Below are 24,884 nucleotides of genomic sequence, written 5' to 3' on the forward strand. Positions count from 1 at the left end.
GGTTAGCAGGGAATCAAAATCCTTCAGCACAGCGGTTGTTTTCAGTACTAACAAATAACTCTGGGATAACCACTCACAAACTGTTCAACCATGCAACTATAAAAACTTACTTGAGGCAAAGGGTGGGTGAATGGGAAAAATGAATCTGGAAGCATCTGTTCTAAAAGTAAGTCTTGAAGGTATCAGAATAGGTCAGATGGAAACCTGGCAGACCCAGATCCAAGGTGAATGCTGAGATGGGAACAGCGTTACCCTAGAGCAGGAGCCTGGAGCCCAGGGCCATCAGGACTGGGTAGATAAATGAGATTTAGGGATGCAGCAACGTAACAATTGAATGAGAACGAGTGAGGTGTACATAGTGTGTAAAACAGATGAAATGTTTTCTGCTGCTCCGTGATCTTTTGCTTCCGTTTACTTTGGCAAGTCTTTTGACCCTTAGAGCTGTCGAGGAAGCTTCTGACGTCGCTGGCCTAATCTTTTAGCTAGCAGGCATTCCAGCAACAACACAAGTGTTGGTGAAGCTGGGGAACAACCCAAGCCCTGGAAAAAATAACAAGTAGCAGAGGCTGGCTCTAGCCGGGGACTCAAGTTTGTTGTCCACAGGGCCTGTTGTGTTCAAATCAGGTCCAGGCAACACAGATATGGGAGGTGGTGTGTGTTCACTCAGTTCCAAGGATCTGCCGTGAACAGTACGAGATCAGTGCTTCTGCGTGAGGTCTGTGGACTACTGCTGATTTGTCATAATGTGGTGGTTTCTGATTTCAGAAGAAAAAGCAATGAATTGTTTCAAAAACATTGTTCAGATGTGAGCTATAAGATTTCTGATAATTGTTACAGAAATTCTACAATGAATACATTTTCAATGTTTCATATACTACAAGAACTATGTCATTTAGCTCATCTTGATTGACTAAGATTCTGTTAAAAGAGTCCAGTTTCTTTGTCTTGTAATTTGCACATTGTTTATATTTGTTGTTTTTGTTATTTTTTTTTTTACTGCTGTGTTGTATATCCCTAGTTCCTTAAAAGTAGTTCATTCACTGAAGCTTAAAAGTAGTGATGGCAATAGTAACACAAATAAAACTCTAAATATCGGTGTAAGAATAAATGGCAAACAGTATACAGGTGTGAATATAGATGGGCATGTATATGTTCTGCGACAAGTGAGATAGCCAATGTTACGATTTCTCACAAGAGCCAAAAAGCAAAATATGGGTAGAAGTATCATACTTTGTATCAGAAAACTGGATTTAGTTCTACCGTGTACCCATTCGTTGCTGGTGCCCAGTATATTGTCATTGTGAAATTTTATTAAAGTGGCATTAAGCTATTGAAGCTTTCTAAAATTTTTTTTAAACAAAGCACAGTGACATCTGGTAAAACAGTCCAAGTTTTCAGAGACAGATTGCCTGTTCAGCTCTCTTGCTCATTTTTTACTTGATTTTTAAAGAGTTGATTTATAAGAATCCACTATATATTCTGGAATGTGAGCTTTTTGAAGTTACGTGGCATTTCAAATATCTTCTCTTATGTTGTGTCTTTCCTTTTTTAAGATGCTTTTGGAGGAACAGAAGTAATACATTTTAATGCAGTCAAATTTTCCTGTCTTTTCCCTTATGTTAATTTTATAATAAGTCTAGACATCCAGAAGAACATGGTCCCCACCTTGTTCTTCCTCAGAATGATCTTGGCTGTTCTTAGCACTTTGCATTTCCATGTGAATTTTGGGATCAGCTTTTCAAATATTGTAAAAATATGTGTGGGATTTTGATGGAAAGTCATTGAGTTTATAGGTCAATTTGAAGAGAACTGATATTATAATATTGAGTCTTCTATATGTGAGTATGGCATAATTCTATTTATTAGGTTTATCTTAATTTTTCTCAATAATTGCTTATTGTTTTCTGTGTAAAGGTCTTAAACATCATAGGTATTTGATTTTCATTTAATGTAAATAGTATCTTTTAATGTTTTTCATTTTCTACTTGATTGTCGATGTGACATACAAATGCAGTTAGCTTTTGTGTATGACCTTTTATATAGAGAACTTACTAATTGTCATAAAGTCTTATAGTTTATAGATTTTCTTGGATTTCCTATATAAGTATCATATCTGCAAATAACAGGTTTATTTTTACCCTTCTAATTCTGATACCTTTTCTTTTTCTTGCCTTATTGTTCTGTCCAGGATTTGTAGTAAGATGTTAAATACTAGTAAAAATAGAGGTCATCCTTGTCTTGTTTCTAGTTTCAAAATTTCAACATTAAGTATAATATTTGCTGAGGTTTTTTGTAAAATACCCTTTATCATATTAAGGAAGTCTTCTTCTTTCCCTAGTTTGCTAAAATTTTTTATTATGAATGGATGTGGAGTTTTATCAAATGCTTTTGCTCCATTTATTAGGATGACCATAGGGTTTGTCTCCTCAGCCTATTAATATAGCAACTTCTATTGATTGATTTTGTCTGAGTTTCAAATGTTAGACCAACCTTGCATTTCTGGAATAAACCTAACTTCATGAATTTTCTTTTTATATATTGCTTTGTTCAGTTTACTGTTATGTGGTTTAAACTTTAGCATTTATGTTCATGAGTGAAACTGGTCTGTAAATTTCCTTTCTTGCACTGTTCTTGTTGGATTTTGGAATCAAAGTGATGCTTCACTCACTGAATAAGTGGAGACATTCTTCTTTTTCTATTCTTGGATGAAATTTTGAAAGTTAGCATTATTTTTCTGTAAATATTGAGTAGAACTTACTGGAGAAGCTCTCAGGAGTTTTCTTTGTGTAAAAGTTTTTAATTATAGTTTTAATTTCTTTAGTAGTTTTAGGCCTATACAGTTATGGGTTTATTCCGTGCCAGTTTTGGTAATTTGTATTGTCTAGAAGTTTTTCCATTTTATCCAAATATTCAAAAAATTTTAGTTAAAATACTCTATATCCCTTATTATTTTGTAATGCTACAGAAGCTATTAGTAATCTCCTGTTTTCATTTTATTTGTGTCTTCTCTTATTTTTTCACAATCAGTCTTAGCATTTTATTCGTCTCTTCAGGGAACCAACTTTTGGCTTTTTGAACTTCTCTCTTGTAATTTGTTTGCTATTTCCTTAATTTCTGCTCTTGTCTTTACTGTTCTGTTTTCTTTGGATTTATTTTGCTGTTAATAAATTCTTGAGATGGATTTTTAGCTCATTACTTTTCTGCCTTTCTCCAAGCTTTTATTGATATATATTTTCTTCTAGACCTTTCTTTAGCTACATCCTTTGAGTTTTGATATATTTCCATTATTTATCGAAAATATTTTCTAATTTCCAGTGGGATGTCTTCTTTGGCCCATAGATTACTTAGATTACATTAATTTCAAAAGTTGTGATTATCTTCTTGTCTGCATTGTTGATCACTTGTTGAGACTAATGTTTAAAAACAAATCCCACTCTAGTTGTATGTTCTATTTCTGCTTATAATTCTGTTCTTTTTTGCTTTCTAATTTACTTTTCATATTTGTATTATCTCTTGGCACATGCATCTCTAAAAGAGCATTACCCAACTCAGAAAATGTCTGTGTGGATATGAGATGGCTGATGTGTATTTAAATACATGTATATACATACATACATATATCATCACGTGTTCACAAAAGATAACTGTGGGATAGTTCTAATGATAAAAAATTACTGTTTATTGAACAATTTTGATTTATTATACACTGCAGTTTGCATCCATTTTCTTGTTTAATTTTCCAAGCAACACTGTGAGGTAGTTGTGTTACCCCTCTTTTACTGATGAAAAACCTGAGGCTTAGAGATGTTAAAGAATTAGAATCGGTTCCTATAGTAGTGGGGTTGAATTTCATACCCAAATCTGACTTGGAAGTCTTTATTCTTAACCACAATATTGTACTAACCCTTGTATATTAATTCTCGTTGGAAACTATTTAGTATAAAGCTTTGTAAACTTGGGATGCAATGTGAACATTATTTTAAATGGCACCAACGTGAATTTTAGCCTTTTCAGGTTATTAATTTAAATAGAGAATACTAAACATAGTCATAACCAACATAAACTCTGTTACAATGTGAATTTTATTTTTCTGCTTATATAAATAATACATGTTTATTGTTTTAAAAAATCAAATAATACAGAAATATTTAAGGAAGTAAAAATCTTCTAAGATTCTATCATCCTGAGATAAACTCCACTGACATCTAGAGGACCATATTTCATATTTTTCTACATGTATATGTTCACTTGTATAGATACTATTACATAAATGGGATCTTCATTGCTGTTTTTATTATGGATGGACCTTTATATTTTTGAATGGTAGGAAGCAGAATACTTTCTTTATGGCGTTAAAGGAGTTCTTGTTTACCAAAGCAACTATTAATTTCTTACTTTAATCTTATCAGGTCAAGGTAGGCAATGAAGTTGCTACTGGAACAGGACCTAATAAAAAGATAGCCAAAAAAAATGCTGCGGAAGCAATGCTGTTGCAACTTGGTTACAAAGCATCCACTAGTCTTCAAGATCAACTCGACAAGGTGAGAGTTAAGTTTGCATGTGCGTGTCCTATCCTGTCAGAATGGAAAGTGGTGAACAAACTCTGTTTCAGTGTTCCTTGACTCCAAGTAATGTCTTAACTGGTGTTAAAGTAGGTGTCAAGTTTTGACTTTTCTAAGGCAGAACTCTGTATCTTTGAGATAGATTCTCCAGGTACAAAATGACATCGTCTCTGGGGTCAAGGTGAAATATTAATTATAATCTTACAATTAACAAATATGAAAAATTTCTTGTACTGTTGTACATATTTTATATAAAACCAATTTAATAATTTTTAGCTTATTCACTAGTGGGTTTTTGGCATATAGACACAGTTTTAGTTTGTGCTTTTTAAGAACAGAGGTTGTTAGCCTTTCTTTCTGGAATACAGCTGAAAACACTGGAAATAAAGATCCTGAGTTACCCCTGTAGGGCAGGAACTATATTGGACAGACACTCTATAAATTAATTTTTCTATTTACTTTAAATTTAAAAATAAACTCAGAGGGTGTTTATTTTCTGCCAAGACTTGTGTTCATGGTCCCCTATTTCTTCTGCAGCAGTTAATGACGTCATTAACACCTCCCTCTGTTGCAAAAGAAGCAGAGAACCCTGAATTCAGGGCTTGGCAGGATACTGGCTGAATTTCGTTTTGTATTAAATTATCATTTTATCTATGCATATGTAGAAATTATTTTTAGTAAACATTTTATTTACATGAAAATTTATAAAACAGGCTTAATAATCATTTCTATCAAAAGTAATAGGCTGCTTTCCATTCCATTTTCTCCCATAAGGATTCCGTTTCAGAGATATTTTCAGTTTCTGCAGGAACACATTTCTGAAGTTTAGAGTAGAAACAAAATCGTCCATTAAAAAACATTTAGACATACTTTTGTTTTTAAGGCAGCTATGCATATCTAGTTAGTTATTTTGAGTGATTAAAAAATTATTTGTCTGTGTGGTATCGCTAGAGATTTCAATTTTGTTTTTATAACCTGGCTAGTCAGTGCTTTTTCTTCTTTTAAAAGTATTTGTAACATGAAACCTAACATGTGTTCAAGTTTCTGTGGTTCTTATGTTGTATATATGTTGTTTTAACTTAACACATTTGTATTGACTTAAAACTGGTGAGTGATTTATAAAAATAGGTCAAAATAGATTTCCTCATAGACATTTATTTGTAAGTTAAGTGAAAACAAAACAGAACAAAAAACCAGCATTAATTTCATTAATTTGAAAAACGTTTTTTGCATACCCACAGTATTATGTTAGGGGTCCCCAAGAAACAGAGCCCCACGGGATATACGTGTGTATATATGTATATACACACGTATACATATACACACATAAATCACACACAGATACTTATTTTAAGGAATTGGCCCCATCAATTGTGGAGGCTTGGCTCGTCCAAAATCTGATGAGGAGGCCAGCAGGCTGGAGACTCAGGGAAGAGTTGCAGTTGGAGTCCAGATTGTGTGCTGCAGAGTTCCCTCTTCCTCCAGGGGCGGTCAGCTGTTTCTTCTAGTCAGGCCTTCAACTGATGAGGCCCACCCACCTTACGGAGAGCAATCTACTTTACTCCAAGTACAATGATTTAAATGTAAATCTCCTGCAAAAACACCATCACAGAAACTCCCAGAATAATATTTGACCAAATATCTGGACACCGTAGCCAAGACAAGTTGACACATAAAATTAACCATCATACCCACTAAATGCCAGGCACTTATAGCTGAAGATAACAAGATGACTCAAACTTGGTTCCTGTGCTTGAGGAACTGACCAGTAAGTGTTAGGAGTGAGGAGCTTTAATTGTATAACAAAAATCGTAGTATCTTGGAACCTAGAGAGCATGAAGGTGAATCTGGAAAGTCAGGAAAAGCTGACATCACTGTTTTTATGTGAAGTAAAGAGTTTGACAAATTAATAATTTAAGATTTGAGCATGAAAGTGACGTGATCTGGTTTGCATTCTTCAAAAGACACCCTGTCGGTAATGTAGTGAATGGATTTGAGCAGGATGAGGCTGAAGGGAGGGAGGCCAATTAGGAGATGAGCAGAATTGTTCAGGTGTTCCTCAGGGTCTGCACGAAGGCGGTGGTGGTAGAGAGGAGAGGGGAAAGACACCAGAGATATATCTGAAGTGTAAGTGATAAGATTTCAGTAGCAGGTAACATGCCTGGGAGAAACAGGAGGAAGGAGGAGGAAAGAACACCTGCAAAAAGGAGACGTGGCGAACGGCTTTGAGAAATGGGTGGCAGTCCTATGCCGCAGAGGGAGCAAAAAAGAGGAGGACTGAGTACATTGATTTGTCAATAAGAAGATCTCTGGTGGATGTGGCAAAAGCAATTTAAAAAACCCTGCAAAAGCTGTTTTTAAAAGCTTGCTTTTAAATAAGCAAGATATATACATGATTAAAAGAATTCAAATAGCACAAAAGAGTAAACAGTGAAAAAAATGTTAGTCTCACTTCACCCTGAGACTCTCAGTCTCTTAGTCTCTCTTCCTAAAGGCATCTCCTACAATAAGTTAATATTTGTACAGCATTTAGAATAGTGTCTGAAATATAATGAATATTATGTAAGGGTTTGATAAATAAAAATAAAATGAATATCCTTACAGAGATATTCTGTGTGTATACACTAATATAGCCCCATTTTATAAAAATGCATATTTATTAAGGTGCAGTTCAGTGAATTTTGATAAATATGTGTGTATATGTTCATTAACCACCACCACAATTAAGATTTATAACATTTCTGTTAGCCCAAAATGTTCCTTAGTGCCCATTCATAGTTAATCTCCTTGCCTCTCCTCAGCCCCTGACAAGTATTGATCTGATTTCTGTTTCTATAATTTTGCCTTTTCCAGAATATCATAAAATTGAATCATACATTATGTAGCCCTTTGTGTCTGGCTTCGTATTGCTGAGATTCATCCATATTGTTGCATTTATTGTTAGCTTGTTCTTTTTTATTATTTGTTATTTTATTCTTCACTAACATTTGGGTTGTTTCCAGTTTGAGGCTATTATAAATCAAAAGGTCATAAACATTCATGTGTAAGTCTTTATATGTACATATTCCTTTCGTATATCCTATATGTACATATTCATATAATAAGTGCATGTATAACTATAAGAAACTGAAAATACTTTCTAGAGAGGCTGTACCATTTTGCATTCCTACCAGCAATGTTTGAGAGTTCCAGTTACTCCTCTTTAGCTCTTGATACCGTCTTTTTTATGGCTTTGATCATACTAGTAGGGTATAATGTTACCTTATTGAGTTTTAATTTGCATATCCCTAATAACCAATAATGTTGAGTATCTTATCATGTGTTTGTTTACCATTCATATCTCTAACTTGAAGTATCTGTCTTTTTAAAAATTGAATGATTTGCTTTCTTATTACTGAGTTGTAAGAGTTCTTTATGTACTTTTGGAAACAAGTCCTTGATCAGATAAAGGATTCCCCTACCTTCCCCTCCTCTCCTCTCCCGGTCCATCATGTCCCGTCCTGTCCTCTCCTCTCCTCCTTTTGTACGTAGGTCATCCAGTTGTCTAGCACCATTTGTTGAAAAGATTAATGCTTTTTCCATTGAATTCCCTTAGCACCTTTGTGGAAAATCAATTGACTACATATGTGTGTGTCTGTTTCTAAATTCTCTATTCTGTTCCATTAATTTATGTGTCTGTCTTTAAGCTATTACATCTGTATGTAGATTGCAGCTTTTTTAGTAAGGTTGGAAATCAGATAAAGAACTCCATCTTTGTTCTGGTTTTTTTTTTTTTTAAAGATTGGGCACCTGAGCTAACATCTGTTGCCAATCTTCTTTTTTTTTTTCCTTCTTCTCTCCCCAAAGACACCCAGTACATAGTTGTATATTCTAGTTGTAGGTCCTTCTGGTTGTGCTCTGTGGGACGCCACCTCAGCATGGCCTGATGAGCAGTGTCATGTCTGTGCCCGGGATCCCAACCAGTGAAACCCTGGGCCGCCAAAGTGGAGCATGCGGGCTTAACCACTCTTCTACTGGGCTGGCCCCTCTTTGTTCTGTTTTTTAAAAATTGTTTTTGCTAGTCTAGAGCCTTTGCGTTTTCATATAAATTTTAGAATCAATTTCTAACAAAAGAAAAAAAAAGCCAGTTGGGATTTTTCTTCAGGATTGTGTTGAATATATAGGTCGGTTTCACATAAATTGCTATCTTAAGCATATCGAGTCTTCCAGTCCATGAAGAAGATCTAGCTCTCCGTTTATTTGGTTTGTACTTTTTCGTTGAAATATCTTTCATAGTGTTTATGTTTATCCCTTAGTGTTCTCATGTTTTAGAATGCTATTGTTGATGGTATTGGTTTTTAATTTCAATTTCTAATTTCTCTTTTCTAGCATATAGAAGTACAATTGGTTTTTTATGTTGACCTTATATGCTGTGACGTTGCTAAACTGACTTATCAGTTATAGTAGCTTATTTTGTAGATTATTTGTGATTTTCTGCTTTGATGATCATGTCATCTGTGAATAAGGACAGTTTTATTTTTTCCTTTCTAATCTTTGTGCTTTTATCTATTTGTCTTGCTTTATTGCTTTGAGTAGAACATCCTGTACAGTGTTAATAGAAATGATTGATTGTTGAATAGAAAAGCAGATATTCTTGCCTTGTTCCCGATCTTAGAGGGAAATCATTCAGTCTTTCACCATTATATACCATGATCATTATAGGTTTTTTTATAGATGCTTTATATCAAGTTGATATTTCCTTGTATTCCTGCTTTGCTGAGAGGTTTTATTTTTCCGTAGTTATCAATGAATATTGAATTTTGTCAGTGTTTTTCTCTGTACCTATTGAGATGCTCATACTTTTTTTTCTGTTTAGTTTTTGATGTGGAGAATTTCATTGATGGATTTTTAAAAATTTAATGTATACATGACCAAAAAAATAACCATTTTGATCATTTTTAGGTGTACATTTCAGTGGCATTAAGTTCATTCACAATGTTGTACAGCTGTGACCACTATCCATTTCCGGAATGTTTCATCATCCGTAGTAGAAACTGTGTACCTATCAAACACTAACTCCTCATTCTCCCCTCTCCCCAGCCCCTGGTAACCTCTGTTCTACTTTCTGTTTCTGTGGATTTACCTATTCTAGGAACCTCATATAAGTGGAATCATACATATTTGTCCTTTTTTGTCTGGCTTGTTTCATTTTTTCAAGGTTCATCCATGTTATAGCATTTATCAGAATTTCATTCCTTTTTAAGGCTGAATAATATTCCATTTTATGGATATATCACATTTTGTTTATCTGTTCATCTGTGGATGGACATTTGGGTTATTTTCAACTTTTGGCTGTTGTGAATAAAGCTGCTGTACACATGGGTGTACACGTATCTGTTTCAGGTTCCTGCTTTCAGTTCTTTAGAGTATAAATACATGTGGGATTGCTGGATCGTATGGTAATTCTATGTTAATATTTTAAGGAATTGCCAAACTCTTTTCTGTAGTGACTGTAACATTTTATATTCCCACCAGCAATGTACAGGGTTACAGTTTCTTCACATCCTTGCCAACACTTGTTTTGTGTGTGTGTGTGTGTGTCTGTGTGTCTTGGTTTTTCTTTGTCTTACTTTTTAAATAGCTATCTTAATGGATATCAGGTGATATTGATTGATTTTTGAATGTTGAACTAAGCTTGCATGACTAGCATAAACCCCACTAGGCTGTTATGTATTACCTATATTTTAGTATATTTCTGGAATAGATCTGCTAATATTTTTAAAGAATTTTTATGGCTATGTGTATGAGAGATACTGATCTATATTTTCCTTTTGTTGTAATATCCTTGTCTATTTTTCGTGTCGGTATCAGGGTAATGCTTACATCATTTAGTAAGTTTGGAAGTATCCCCTCCTCTTCCATAGTCTGGAAGAGTTTGGTATTGTTGCTTCCTTAATTGTTGGGTAGAATTTTCCAGAGAGTCATCTGGGCTTAGAATTTTCTCTGTGGGAAGGTTTTAACTACAAATTGAGTTTTAAAAAATAGATATAGGGCTATTCAGGCTACTTCTACTTAAATGATCTTTGGCAGTTTGAATATTTCAAGGAATTAGTCCATTTCATCTAAGTTGTTGAATTTATTTGTATGAAATTGTTTATAACGTACCCTTATTGTCCTTTCAACGGCTGTAGCATCAGTAGTGATATTCCCTCTCTCGTCCCTGATATTGGTCATTTGTTTCTTTTCTGTTTTTCTCCTGATTAATCTGGCTAGGAGTTTATTGATTTTTTATCTTTGTCAACCAACCAGGTTTTGGTTTCATTGATTTTTCTCTGTTTTTCTATTTTCAGTTTTGCTGATTTCTGCTCTTGATTTTATCCTTCCGTCACTTGCTTTGAATTTAGTTTTCTGTTCTTTTTCTGGTTTTGTAAACTAGGACCTTAGATGAATCTGAGAACTTTCTTGTTTTCTAATATAAGAATTTACTGCTAAATATTTCTCTTTAAGCACTGCTTTAGCTCTGTCCCACAGATTTTGGTAAGTTGAGTTTTTATTTTTATTGAACTCGAAATATGTGCTAATTTCCCTTTTGACTTCTTCTTTCAAGTCCTATATCCCTTCTGATTTTCTGTCTACTTCTTTTGTCAGGTGTTAATATCTGAAGCTCTGTTGTTACATACATATATATTTAGGATCGTTATGTCTTTTTGATGATTTGACCACTTTATTATTATGTGATTCTTTTTTCTTTATCCCAGGTAACATTTCTTGTTCTAAATTCTGCTTTGTCTGATATTTATACAGACACTCCAGTTTTATTAGTATTTGCATAGGATATTTTTTTTCCCATCATTTTACTTTTAGCTGACCTGTGTCTTTATATTTAATTTAGTTTCTCTTAGGAAGCATAAAGTTGGGTCTTTCTTTTTAAAATCTAGTTTGGTAATCTCTGCCTTTTAGTTGGGGATGATTAGACCATTCACAATTATTGTAGTTATTGATATAGTTGGATTTAAATCTACCATATTACTAGTTGTTACTATTTATTCCATTTATTCTTTCTTCTTCTTTTTCTCTTTGACCTCTAATGTGGTCATACGTTTTACCCTTCTGTGTCTTTATGACCTCCTGTTGTAATCATACTATGTTTCTATGACCTTCTATTGTGGTCAGACATTTTACTTCTATGTAGAGTATAAAACTCACAATTCATTGTTACTAATTTTACTTTATATGGTCAGTTATCTTTTTATGGGGTTAAAAGCAGACAAATGTCTTATATTTACCTTCATTTTTTATCGTTTTCCATACTCTTCATTCATTCTGTAGATCCATATTTCTTTCTGGTATGATACTCTTGCTTGTTGAACTTGCGTTAATACTGCTTGTATTAGCAGATCTTCTGGCAATGATTTCTCCCAGCTTTTCTTTGATGAAAAAGTCTGTTGCATCTTCATTTTTGGAAGTTATTTTTGTCTGAATGTAGGATTCTAGGTTTTTCTGTTTCTTTCTGTGTGTTAAAAGATCTTTATCCATTATCTTCTGACTTCCATAGTGTTTAATATGAAATCTGCCAGAATTCTTATCTGCTGTTTCCTCTTGTATTTTTTTTTCCATTCAAAGTTGGGGCCTTCAAAATTTTCCTTTTTCATTGGTTCTCAAAAATTTGATTGTGGTATGTCTGAGTCTTTTCTTTCTTCCTTCCTCCTTCTTTTCTGCTCTCTCACCCCTCTTTCCTCTCCCCTTCCTTCCTTTCTCCTCCTTTTCTTCCTCTACCTCCTCCCTTTCTTCTCCTTTTTGTATATTTCCTTCTTAGTGGTCTCTGAACACGTTGGATCTATGATTTGTTATCATTCAGTTATTTTGTCAAATTCTCAGCTATTACATTTTCAAATATTTCTTTTTTTTTTTTTTATAAGATTTCATTTTTCCTTTTTCTCCCCAAAGCCCCCTGGTACATAGTTGTATATTTTTAGTTGTGGGTCCTTCTAGTTGTGGCATGTGGGATGCCACCTCAGCATGGCTTGATGAGTGGTGCCATGTCTGCGCCCAGGATTCGAACCGGCGAAACCCTGGGCCACTGAAGCGGGGTGCGTGAACTTAACTACTCGGCCGTGGGGCTGGCCCCTCAGATATTTCTTATTCGATGTTTTCTCTGTCCTTTGGAGTTTCCAGTAACACATTTGTTAGACCATTAGGATTGTCTTATAGCCATGGGGTTTTCTGTTCCTTTTTATTTTCCACTCTTTTTTTTTTTTCTGTGTCTCAGTTTGAGTAATTTCTATTGATTTATCTTCAGTTTTACTGATTATTTCTTCAGCTGTGTCCATCTGTTAATAATGACATCAACATTAACTTTCATCTGTGATATTTTTTCCCCAAGAATACCCATTTGCTTTTGTTCTGGAGTTCCTATTTCTCTGCTGAAATTCACCATGTGTTCGTGTGTGTTGTCTGCCTTTTACATTAGATCTTTTAGCCTATTAATCATAGGTATTGTAAAATTTATTTCTTATAGTTCTAGCACCTGGGTCATCTCTGGGTCCTGTTTTGTTTTCTTCTCAATCTTTTGACAGTGGGTTATTTCTTCTTGAAATTTTGGGTGTCTCATGATTTTTTAACAAATGTTCAACATCATGTATCAAGAAACATTAGAAACACTGCTTGTTACTTGGTCATAGGATTATGGTGGGTCTGGGGCCATCGTTCTTGATTTTCCTGTCCAACATCATTGTTAGGCAGACTCTGTGTGCCTGGGTCTCAGAGGTGGGTTTTTCTCAATGTTTCTGCCTCCTTCCCCTTGGTAGCTGAACTTTACTCTGGATCTGTGGGTGGTCTTGGGTGCAGCGGAGTTTCCCATCCCTCTCCCAGCATTTTCAGGCCTCTCCTTTATATTGGTACAGGGCCTTCTCTCAAGGGGGTTTTCTACCCTCGTTTTTGCTTTTTCCGAGGGGCAGGTAGCTTTTGCTTCTACTCTTTTTCCACAAGCAGTGAGTCTTTGCCTGAGCCTGGGCAACAGGATTTCATGTTTCTACTCCAGAGGCGGACGGGGGTTTGTTTCTCCCCTTCCTCTCACTAGAGGAAGAACTAGGACAGCAACTTGAGCTGTTTGCTTTGTACGAGAGGAGAGTCTATAGAAGTGTGTAAAGCTCCCTGCCTTTCTTCCAGTGGCACACGTTCACCTGCTGCGCACACGCACCACTGAGGGTGCCCTCTCTGGTTTCCAGCTGTACTGCCGGTGGTCCTCCTGAGGACCCAGGGAGGCCTGTGGAAGAGAGCTTCTGTGTGGAGTTCCTAGTTTTTCTAAGGTGTCATACTACCCTACACCCAGTCTTTTAGACTTTCTCGATGTTTCATATGCTTTTTTCTTGCCTGCGGTTTTGGCATCCATCCTTTTCTTACTTGCTCTGCCAATGTTGAAAGCTTTTGTGAGCTCTTCCGCTCCCCAGAGAGGTTTGTCTCTCTCTAGAGCTCATTTTACTTGGTTGCTTACAATCTCAGAACTCTGACGGCTCAAGAAAAGTTATGATTTTTTGCATTATCTGATTCTTTCTCATTGTTACATTTCTACATTCTAAGGAAAAGTGGAACACTGTTTCCACCCCTTTTAAAGTACACTGTTCTTGGGGCCGGCCCTGTGGTGCAGCAGTTAAGTTTGCATGCTGGCTTTGGCGGCCCAGGGCTCGCCGGTTCAGATCCCGGGTGTGGACATGGCACCGCTTGGCACGCTATGCTGTGGTAGGAGTCCCACATATAAAGCAGAGGAAGATGGGCACAGATGTTAGCTCAGGGCCAGTCTTCCTCAGCAAAAAGAGGAGGATTGGCAGCCAATGTTAGCTCAGGGCTAATCTTCCTCAAAAAAGAAAAATGCACTGTTCTTTCAGTTTTGATTTTTTTTTTCACCCGTATGTTGTATTTTCACTTCTGTTTTGGAGTTTGTTCTATGTCAAGATGCAACTGGCGTGTGTTTCATTCTTTTTTATATTTGATTATTATATTGGTCAAAGTAATACTCATGTATGTATAAAAAGTCAAGATTTATTCAATATTAATGGTATGAAGACTCAAGATTTGTAATAAAAAACCATTCTATCCTGCCCTGCCACTGGCCATTTCTGCTTCCCCTTTTCCAGAGGCAACCACTTACCACCTGTTTTAGCTGTTTATTCTATTAGTTTCTACTGTCAGTAGCTTGTACTGCTATTTCTTGATTTTTTGTTTTTAGATATTATCTGAGTTCCTGCTATAAAACAAGGATTTAACTCTCTTATACAGACCCCACATGTACACTTTTCTGCATCTTTCTAACTTATCCCTAAACTGTCTGCCAAGGAAACACATCATGTAATTTTCTGGTTTCTTTTTTTTCTCTTTCTTGGAGCTCTCGCTCCTCCTCTTGTGGTTTGGATTGGTCGTTTGCTAGGTCTGCTGAAGAGCCACTCTGTTGGTTCTCTTCTTCGCCATTATCCTGAAAATTCCTTTTGCCCCTCTCTCTCGTGGAGTTGCCTGTTTTCTGGACAGTTTCCTCTGTTGTGGATTTTCTTCCTTGTTTTGATGGAGCGCATACTTCAGTAGCTTCCTGATAGACGATACATTGGAAGTAAATTTTTTTGAGATCTTGTAAGTCTGAAATATTTTTCCTTTCCAGACACTTAGTTGATGGTTTTTCTGAGAGATGATTCTGAATTGGAAATAATACTTTGACAGAGTTTGAAGGGCATCAACCCGCTGATTTCTGCCTCCCAGCGTTACTCTTGGAGCTCCAGAGCCTTCTGATTCTCACCATGTCTATAAAACTTTGCATTTCTTCCCCCTCTTGATGCTTTTCTGACTGTTTATTTTCCCAGGGGTTTTGAAATTTCATGGATGATTGACTTGATGTGTATATTCTTTGATAAATTGTGTTGAGTGGGTGGGTTTCAATCCAGAAATGCATACACTTTAAAAGTGGGAAATCTCTTATATTATTTCTTTGATAATTTCTATCCTTCCTTTTTTGCTGTTAGTTCTTTCTGGGACATCTGGATGATCTTCAGATTTTTCTTTCTTTGTTCCTTTGGTTTTTTCTTTCTCTTTTCTATTTCTATATTTTTCTCTTTTTGTTCTGTTTTCTAGGAGATTTCTTTAAGTTTGTCTTTCAGTCCGTTTTTTGAATTTTTTTGCTTTGGCTATTGTATTTTTTGTTTTCCAGAGCTCTTCCTCATTCTCAAAATATTTCTTTCTTAGCCTCCTGTTCTTGTTTAATGGGTATAGTATTTTTTTTATGTCTCTGAAAACTTTTTCTTTTACCTTTTTTTGAAGTTTTATTCTGTTCCCTGTGTTATCCTTACTATTCCTGGTGGGTCAGAAGCCTGGCTGTCGTCTTCTGAAGCCCAGATGAGGACGGGAGCTGGGATTTCATCTTCCAGGATGTAATTTTGGACTCCATTGCCTTATTTGCAGTGTGGCGTGTTGATCCCACCCTCAGCCCTGCCTGGTGTTCAGAGTCCCTCTGTTTTAGCCTTTCCTGAGGGGGAACCTCTTAGGAAATCTGTCTCTTTGGGGTCAAAGAGGTGACCTGGAGATTTCATAGCACTCTGAAAAACTTCCAAACAATCCTTCTGTTTTCAAGCCCTTCCAGGATTCATTTTTAGAGGTACCAGGTATGTTCCTAATTCCTGAGGCCTTCCAGGGTCCTAGGGCACAAATCGGTTTACTCTTTGTAAGCTCTTTGTTGGCTTCCTGCTCTGCGGGTTAGGTTTCAGCCTGCTTACATCTGCTAAGTCAGACACAACTTGTCATCTGCTTTCCAGGTTCCACACTTTGACTTCTCTCTTCTTCTGTTGACTCCTTTTCATATTCTGTGAGGAGGGAGGGGGAGACAGGAGGGAGAGAGAGTTTATGGATTATTGGATTATCAGTTTAGAGAGGTTTCAGGAGACAGGAGAGGTTACGAGTTGTGTTTACTCTGTCATGTTTAAGTAGGAACCTTACAAAAGTAGTCTCATTAGAGTGTTGGGGTAAAAATCAGAGAGGGGTAAGCTTGGGATTCAGATGAAGGTGAAAAATTAGGCCTAGGGAATATAACCTAATATTTAAATAGCCTTGGTTATGAGAGGAAGGGAGGGTTGAAATGCTAAATTTATTATTACCAACTTCAGCTAAGCTCTCAAATGCCTGAGAATCTGCATTCTTCCTTCAGCCTGCTCCTCCCCTCCCTAAAGTAACTTAGTCCTGCTGTGTACACGTTCCTCAAATTTATAACCCCCTCAGTCAGCTTTCCTCTCCTTCCGTGGTCTTGTCTCGTACCTGACAGGGAGCATATAAGTGAGAGTCTCCCCAGCCTTCCCTTCATAATCTATTTGCATTTACAAACATTTGCTCCTCCTCCATCCTTTCACAATGGTAAACTGTTTGCTAGAATTGTATTTTGTGTTGATATCTGGATTAAATTTATCCATTTGCTCTTTGACAGCTGATAACATAAAATGCTAATTATAATAGGAAATATGTCTTTTTTTCCCCCTGGAGTACTTCATATCGATAATAGCAGCTCCACAGAAAGAGAACATAACCAGTTAAAGTCACTTATTAATTTGATTAAAATGGTACTACAAAATAGTCATGCGTCGCTTAATGACAAAGTTATGTTCTGAGAACTGCATTGTGAGATGATTTTGTCATTGTGTGAACATCACAGAGTGTATTTACCCAGACCTAGATGGTATAGCCTACTACACACCTAGGCTCTATGGTACTAACGTTATGGGACCACCGTCGTATATGGTCTGTTGTTGACCGATACATCGTTATGAAGTGCATGACTGTGTCTGAGTTTCAGAATGTATTTTACACCAAACATAGATCATATCATCTGGAAAAAGTCAGGATATTACAAATTTTACTTCAAATTAGGGCTTAGTTTTCAATTTTTTGTGTATGTCATTGGCAATATTTGGTGACCCTTGTCATGCTTTTCCAGAATAGACATAGTAACATTTCTGTTGTTAGTTTGACCTCAGGAGTGATAAAGAAGCTCTTTTAATAACTTTAGCACTTGTGATTATTGTTTACTGTTTGAGTAAGAATTGTTTACTTTTTAATCACCTAGACAGAGCCCATTTTGGACATAGTACATATAGTGAATATGGGACTTTCTCGATGACTTAAATTATAAATTTAAATGAACGGATAAAAGCAGAAGGAGACATGAGGAGCAGATTCAAATGCAGAAAAGGGGTGACTGATACTGTTCATGTTAGTTACTCTTGTGTCCATGGTCCTGGAGTTGCACTTGGAGAGAATAAGTAGAATAACTATGTGAGAGACCTTTGCCCTTGCTTAATTGATTAGTTAACTTTTTTTCTTTTTGAATAAGTCTATTTCTCCAGATTTAAAAAACTGACTTAATCTTTCAGACTGGGGAAAACAAAGGATGGAGTGGTCCAAAGGCTGGGTTTCCGGAACCAACAAGTAACAGTAAGTCTTCAGTTTTACGTTAACTGCACTTGGTTTCCTCAGTTGTTCAGTGATTAGTCCGTCGCTGGGTGTACATTGGGTCTGTTTGGGCCCGAGATGCCAGGTTGAGTGTTGTGGGGGATACAAGGAAGTCATGGTGTTTGCTTGCTGGAGCTGACAGAAGACGCAGGCACTCATATCCTTAACGTGGTTAAGTCATTGCACACACACTACCGTTTAATCCACAAAGGGGTGACATTCTTTTTTTAAGGTTGATTTTATTGCAACATTATTATGATATAAAAGAACCAAAAAAGAAAAGCAATTATCTACAAGCCCATTATACTCTAAAATCACTTGTTTTGCGGTTCTGATTCTGTTTTAGGTACACACACATTTTTGTGTAATTATAATATAGACAAAAGTTTGTACTATGTTGTTTTCATTTAACATTGTAATAAGCATTTTTCATGTTATGCTGAGTCATTAGAATTTCTAATGTTTTGTTAAAGCCACTAATTGAAGTATTGGAAATGTCAGAATAAAATTGCTGACAGTTTCATTCCAATTATAGTATTTTTAGGGACTTAAAAATCCACTTTAGTTTGTTTTTTTCCAAAGGTACGTGATCAAGCCGTTATGCATTGGAAGCATAACTTCCTCCCCGTCTCTTTCAAAAAGCATCTATTTTCACTGAAGTGACCATTTTACTGTAACTCAGTGGAACACAGCCAGCCAGTAAAGACCCTGTCAAAGTGACGTCCCCAGTGAAGTCAAATCAATCTCATTTCTAACCCTATTTTTCTTCCTTAGAACCTCTGGAAGCTGAATAAGCTTCAATATGTAAATTGTCGTAATGAAAAGTATTCCTTGATGTTAGCAGCTCAACTCTTGATGTATAATGAAATTAGTAAAAAAAGAAACTCTTATGAAAGCATGCTTATGAGAATTGAATTCTTGGATCATCAAAACTAGCCTCTTGAAAAGAATAGTTCAGTGAGGTAATGGTAATCATGGATTACTTTCTGGGAGTAATTTAATATGACTCTGAGCCATTGGTCTACATCTGTATATCAGGATGATGAATGTGAAAGGCTTAGCACATAGCCCAAAGGAAAAATGGACTCAGTTCAGGATTCTCAGAGAGTTTGTGTTTAATTCTTTAGATGGTTGAATATATAGGTTTATAACTGCTTGGTAAGGGAATGTGGGAAAACATTAAATTGATTTCAGTTTTATGTGAAATACTTAGCACAGTACCCGTTTCTAGTAAGCACATGAATGTTGATTTCCTTCCATGCCTTCTCTCTCCCTGTTTGAATAAAAATTATATAATTCTGTGTAGGCTTGCCAAAAATTCCATTCTTATACTTTTTATCTGTTGGATGTTTTTTGCATATACAAGGTGACCAAAGAATATATAGTTTATAATTGAAAAGTTACTTTTGGCGCTGGATAGTTTTTCAAAGAATATAAACGTTGTATTTAAATATGGAAGTCAAATAGTTATTAACTTGGCAGTTTTAACATGAAATCACATTATAGATAACCTGCAAACTTATATCATTAAACAGTGGTGTTTTGACTTTTAGCTTTCTGTGTTTGTTGATTTTTTTTTAACTTGCTAAGGGATTTTGGAACTCCTTTGCAAGTATGGGAAGACTTACTACAAAGAAGCCAATGAGTTTTAGCGGTCAGAAATGTGTAAGAATACATAAAAGATTTTCTTTTGACATAATGTTAGAAGTGATAAAGCTATTTGAAGTCAGCTTGAAACTTAACCAAATTGTTAACACTTTAGGATTTCCTCTCGTCTACAGTAGTTCAGAATGAGAATCTGAAAGAATAATGATCTTTCAACTCTTCCCCACTGCGAGGGGGTAAGAAAGCTGAATACGAGGGTTCTTCCCTCTGAGCACGGAGTGGCCCCTGCCTCAGGTTACCACAGAGGGTGAGGGCAGCCCAGCTCTGAACAGTAACTGTGGCATTCCCCGAGGGCTGCTTCTCTTGAGTCTGGCCCTGGCGTCCTCTTGAACCAGCTCTTTAATATAATATTAGGAAAAAGTTAGTCTCTTCTTAGGGATTGATCACTCAGATGATGAATCCGTTAGCTGAAAATTAATTTAAATCCATATATTTGGTAACTTTGGTTAAGTTCTCTTCTATTTAATCAATTCCTTAAGTTGAAATTCTGCCCTAAGTGGTTTCTGTCCTATGAAGAATACCAGTGTTAGCATTTGGCAGGCAGAGGCTAGAGCCTGGATCTCTCAGGATGGCACGTGTTGGGGAAGAAAGGAATTGGAGACTGGCCATGCTGGTCGCCTCTCTGACATATTGTCTGACCTTGAACAACTCATTTTACAGCTTACTATTCAATGTGCTCTGTTAAGAGTTGTATACCAATCTACAATGTTGGGTATCTTTAATTATCTAACATTTGTAAAATGATTAACCATTCTTGGATCACATCTGAAAAGGTAACATACTACTTTGTAAAAAAAGAGAATGCCATTATAAAGTGATTGTTTTCTTTGTTAAACTCTACATTACTTCACGAATTGTAGTTGAAAAGATGAAATTTGTAGCCAACCATTGTTTGGATAAATATGAAATTAACTTGGAACCATAGTGTACAAGAATTAAAAGAAAGGCATGCAGAATTAGAAAGGGGAAAGAAGACCATTTTAACCTGGCATAGCTAGTACCTGACTATAAGTAGACGAAAAAAAGTTAATGTACATGTGCGTTTAATTTTTTAAAGTGGGAGATATGTTTTTAAAGATTACAGTCTTTAAAATAGAAACTGCTAACAATTACAACTAAAAAATAGTTTAAATGGTTTTGCAAGCGATTGTGATTACATAGCCTGGTTCCTGGCTTGATTGCCTGCAGATTTAAAATATGGACCTAATTTTTGCCTGCTTCTCAGGCTTTCTTCATTGTACTGAGTTGCCGTGGAAGGTAGACTATTCTGTGCTTTTACCCTTTGAATCACTGTCGTAGGCATGTCGAAGTGCAGGAACACATAACTGTAATGTGAGGTTTGTGTTAAATTTAGCATGGGGCAATTTTATACTTGGCATACACATAAAAAGCTAGATTTTTACAGATGAATGACTAACAAATTTTTTAAAAGATCATGCATTTAAAAGATCTACTGACGGCTCTTGGAAAACTTTGTAAAATATTTAGATGCAGTGCAGTTGATAATATCTTTTTTATTTTGTATTCACATTCCATGTTTTTTTTTTTTTTAATACAGGGTTTTACTTAAAAACAGGTTCATTGTTTCTTAAAGGTGAACTCTAGCTTAATTCAAAATTGGACTAAGCTCAAAGGTATTCACTGGTATGTGCCGAATCCACCCACTAAAAGATTATTTGGAAGCATTTTTCACATAAATATTTTTCCGTTAACCTTTTAAAAAGTTTTATTTAGCCCCTGTGAAATATGCTGGCTCTTCTAGGTTCATTAGAGATGACCCAAGACAAATACTTTTGGGATGGAATAGAGTTCTTACTGACCTTTTCGGTATCATAGTTGACTTACCAAAATTCTTGTCACTTTTGTGTCATATCCATATTTTACTAAATTCTGTACATTCTGAACCCAGGAGACTAAACCATCCCCGTGATGTGACTTTAGATAGATTGCATGCTTGTTTCCCATATGCTGTGTACTGTACTTAGAACCTCTCTCTCTCTATATATATATATGTGTGTGTGTGTGTGTATATATGCATAATTGTGTGTGTATATATATAGTTGTGTTTTTTTTGTTTTGGTTGTTTTTTTTTTTTTTGCTGGGTGAGGGTTATATTACTTTTAAGATAATAGATTAATAGATTCTTTAAGTGTTTTGGGCGAATTCCCTGAACAGTTTCCTTTTGGGGCTCCTGTAATGGAAACCACTTTGTAATGAGACAGTTGAATTAGTTGGAGCCAATTGGATTTAAACATAAAGCAGAGTGACCCAACTTAATTGTTTATTTAGACATAAATACTGTGTTGGAAATCTAGGAGTGTAGCTGACTTGTAGCAATCTATCTTTTTTTTCGCTTTTTGTCCACAAATCCCCCCAGTACATAGTTGTATGTTTTGGTTGTGGGATCCTTCTAGTTGTGGCATGTGGGACACCAACCCCACGTGGCCCAACAAGCGGTGCCATGTCTGCGCCCAGGATCCAAACCAGTGAAACCCCAGGCTACTGAAGCGGAGCACACAAACTTAACCATTCGGCCACGGGGCCGGCCCCAACAGAATCTATTTTTAAAAGATTGGTGGGTTACTCATGCCCAGACAGCCCAGTCCCTGCATGGCTGATTGCCTTTGAACAGATTCGGGGGCAACAAGACATACACATCCTCATTGCTGTTGCCCCTGCTTAGACTGCAGATGGAAATGCTGTTTCTCCCCTGGGCAAAGGAAGAAAGATCCAAATGTTCCAGAAAGACACGCTTGCCCCTTTACACTGGTGGCTGAGTGGTGAGAAGCCATAGCCCTTTTTATTACTTTGACTAGGATTCTCTGTTCTTGTTTCATAAATCTAGGGCGATGAGACGCAACATTAAGCTTGCTTCTGTTTCTGTCACACCAGTTGAGCTTTTAGTTAAAGACCCGTTCACTTAAGGAAAAAGAACCTGAAACTAGAAAGTAAGTCTTTAATCAGATTAACACAGATAGTATGTTTTTCTTAAATATTCTCAGGAAAGATTGAGTAAATTTAAATTTTCATTTTTTTAAAAACATTCTTGACATATTTTTACACACATGATTTCAGATATATGTTTTTAAAAAAATGAAATCAGTTGCGCAATTTAAGGCTGCATTTATTGATCTCTGCGTGAGTGTTTTTAAGCATAAGTCAAAGGATGAAATCCTAAAGAAAAAAGAGATGGATTTAGGTTCATAAAGACCAACAGTGAATTCGAGGAACAGCATAAGAAAATAAAAAGAAAAATGGCAAACAGAAAGCATAAATTGCAGCATATATAGAAACAGGTTAAATATACACAAAGGACATATACAGGTTAATAGTAAAAAGAAAAAGGTAAACATCCCAATAGAAAAATAGCCACAGGACTTAAGACAGCATTTAAAAAGAACAGACATTATATAATGAAAAATTGTTCAGCAATCAGGAAAGTATGGATTAAAAATGAATGTGATGTAATTTCTGATCCATAGAAATTGGTAAGGATTTAAAAATGATGATTCCTACTGTTGGGGAACCCGGCACTCACATTCTGCTGGTGGGATTGTGCCTGCTGAAGCTATAAGAATACGAAGCTGAGGCCTGCTTGTTTCTGAAGCTTAACTAAACATATGGAAAAATAGAAGAGAATATTTTTTCCATAATAAACGTGTACTGGTTTTGAGGTTGGCCCCGTGGCCGAGTGGTTAAGTTCATGCACTCTGCTTCGGAGGCCCAGGGTTTCACTGGTTTGGGTCCTGGGCACAGACCTGGCACTGCTCATCAAACCATGCTGAGGTGGCATCCCACATAGCACCACCAGAAGGACCTACAACTAGAATATCCAACTAGATACTGGGGGGCTTTGGGGAGAAGAAGAAGACAACAAAAATTGGCAATGGATGTTGCTTAGGGCCAATTTAAAAAAAAAAACAAAAACATATACTGGTTTTATAATCAGAAAAAAAAAGTATATTTAAAACACTCGTGGATACACAAATCTTGGCCTGAATTGCACAATCTGGCTGAGTTTAAACAAATAGTGTGTGTATGTATATATATACACCTAGGGACGCAGTTATCTATATACTGAAATCCACTTGGGGAACCTTTTATGAATCTTTTTAAGAGAACAAGAGAGAGACCTGCCCGGTGGTGCAGTGGTGAAGTTCGCATGTTCTGCTTTGGCAGCCCAGGGTTTGCTGGTTCAGATCCCGGGTTCGGACATGGCACTGCTTATCAAGCCATGCTGTGGTAGGCGTCCCACATATAAAATAGAGGAAGATGGGCATAGATGTTAGCTCAGAGCCAGTCTTCCTCAACAAAAAGAGGAGGATTGGCAGCAGATGTTAGCTCAGGGCTAACCTTCCTCAAAAAAAAAAAAAAATGTGTAGTTTTCTAAAGTCTGAATGAAATTTCAGTTTCTGAAATTTGTCCTGGAAATCTGAAATATACGCTCTTTATTTTCAGAGCTCAATGAGGATCGAAAGGTTAACTAGTATTTTCACAATTGGAATAGGGCATAACAATGACACACAGATGAAAGTTGGAGTATTAAGAATTACTTAATTGATTTTCTATGTTATCAGAGAAACTCTACAGTAAGCATCAGGAGAAAATAAGGATAATGCTCATAATTACTTGTTCATCAGCTTATCTAGAAAGATGGAGTTTTATAACTCCAGTGTATTATATTACAATTTGCCAAGAAATGTTAAACTTGTGTTACCATTTTAAAAGAAAAAAATATATATACTTGATACATAAGGTACTTAATACATATAAGTTATGAAGCGTGATAATAAAATAAACACTTATGAACCCACCACTCCATTTAAGAGCCAGAACATGACCAATATTATTACCTCACCTTTATCCTCCTCTTTCTTATCCCTTGGCCTACCCTGCCTCTCCTCAACAGAGGTAACCACTCTCTCTGGATTTTCTATATAGTCACCCCACCCTTGATTTCTGATAGTTTTGTCAAATGAGCATGAGTCCTTAACAGTATTTGTTTAGTTTTGCTTTTTTGTTTTTAACTTTAGAAAAATGACAAAATGCTCTATATTTTCTGGAACATTTTTCTCTCACTTAGCATTGTAATTTAAAAGTAATTTATTTTATTACATATTTCATCCATTATGTGCATATCCTGTAATTGATTTATCCATTCTGTTGATCCACATTTGGGGTATTTTTAGCATTTTTTTATTA

General features: G+C 36.0%; 1 protein-coding gene across 50 annotated transcripts in view; it reads left to right on the forward strand.

The window, feature by feature from the left end:
* STAU2 (staufen double-stranded RNA binding protein 2) overlaps window positions 1–24,884 on the forward strand; it is a 296,365-nt gene that overhangs the window by 119,740 nt on the left and 151,741 nt on the right. For all 50 annotated transcript variants that reach the window (XR_011493134.1, XM_070481057.1, XM_070481062.1 and 47 more), the window contains 2 exons: window positions 4,410–4,541; window positions 17,939–17,999. Coding sequence is in view for 49 of the 50 variants with exons in the window: in XM_070481057.1 (XP_070337158.1) it covers window positions 4,410–4,541; window positions 17,939–17,999 (193 nt within the window). In the remaining variant the exon portion in view is untranslated. The remainder of the gene's footprint in view (window positions 1–4,409; window positions 4,542–17,938; window positions 18,000–24,884) is intronic.

This window comes from Equus asinus, chromosome 12, assembly GCF_041296235.1.
Source record: "Equus asinus isolate D_3611 breed Donkey chromosome 12, EquAss-T2T_v2, whole genome shotgun sequence".
NCBI lineage: Eukaryota > Metazoa > Chordata > Mammalia > Perissodactyla > Equidae > Equus > Equus asinus.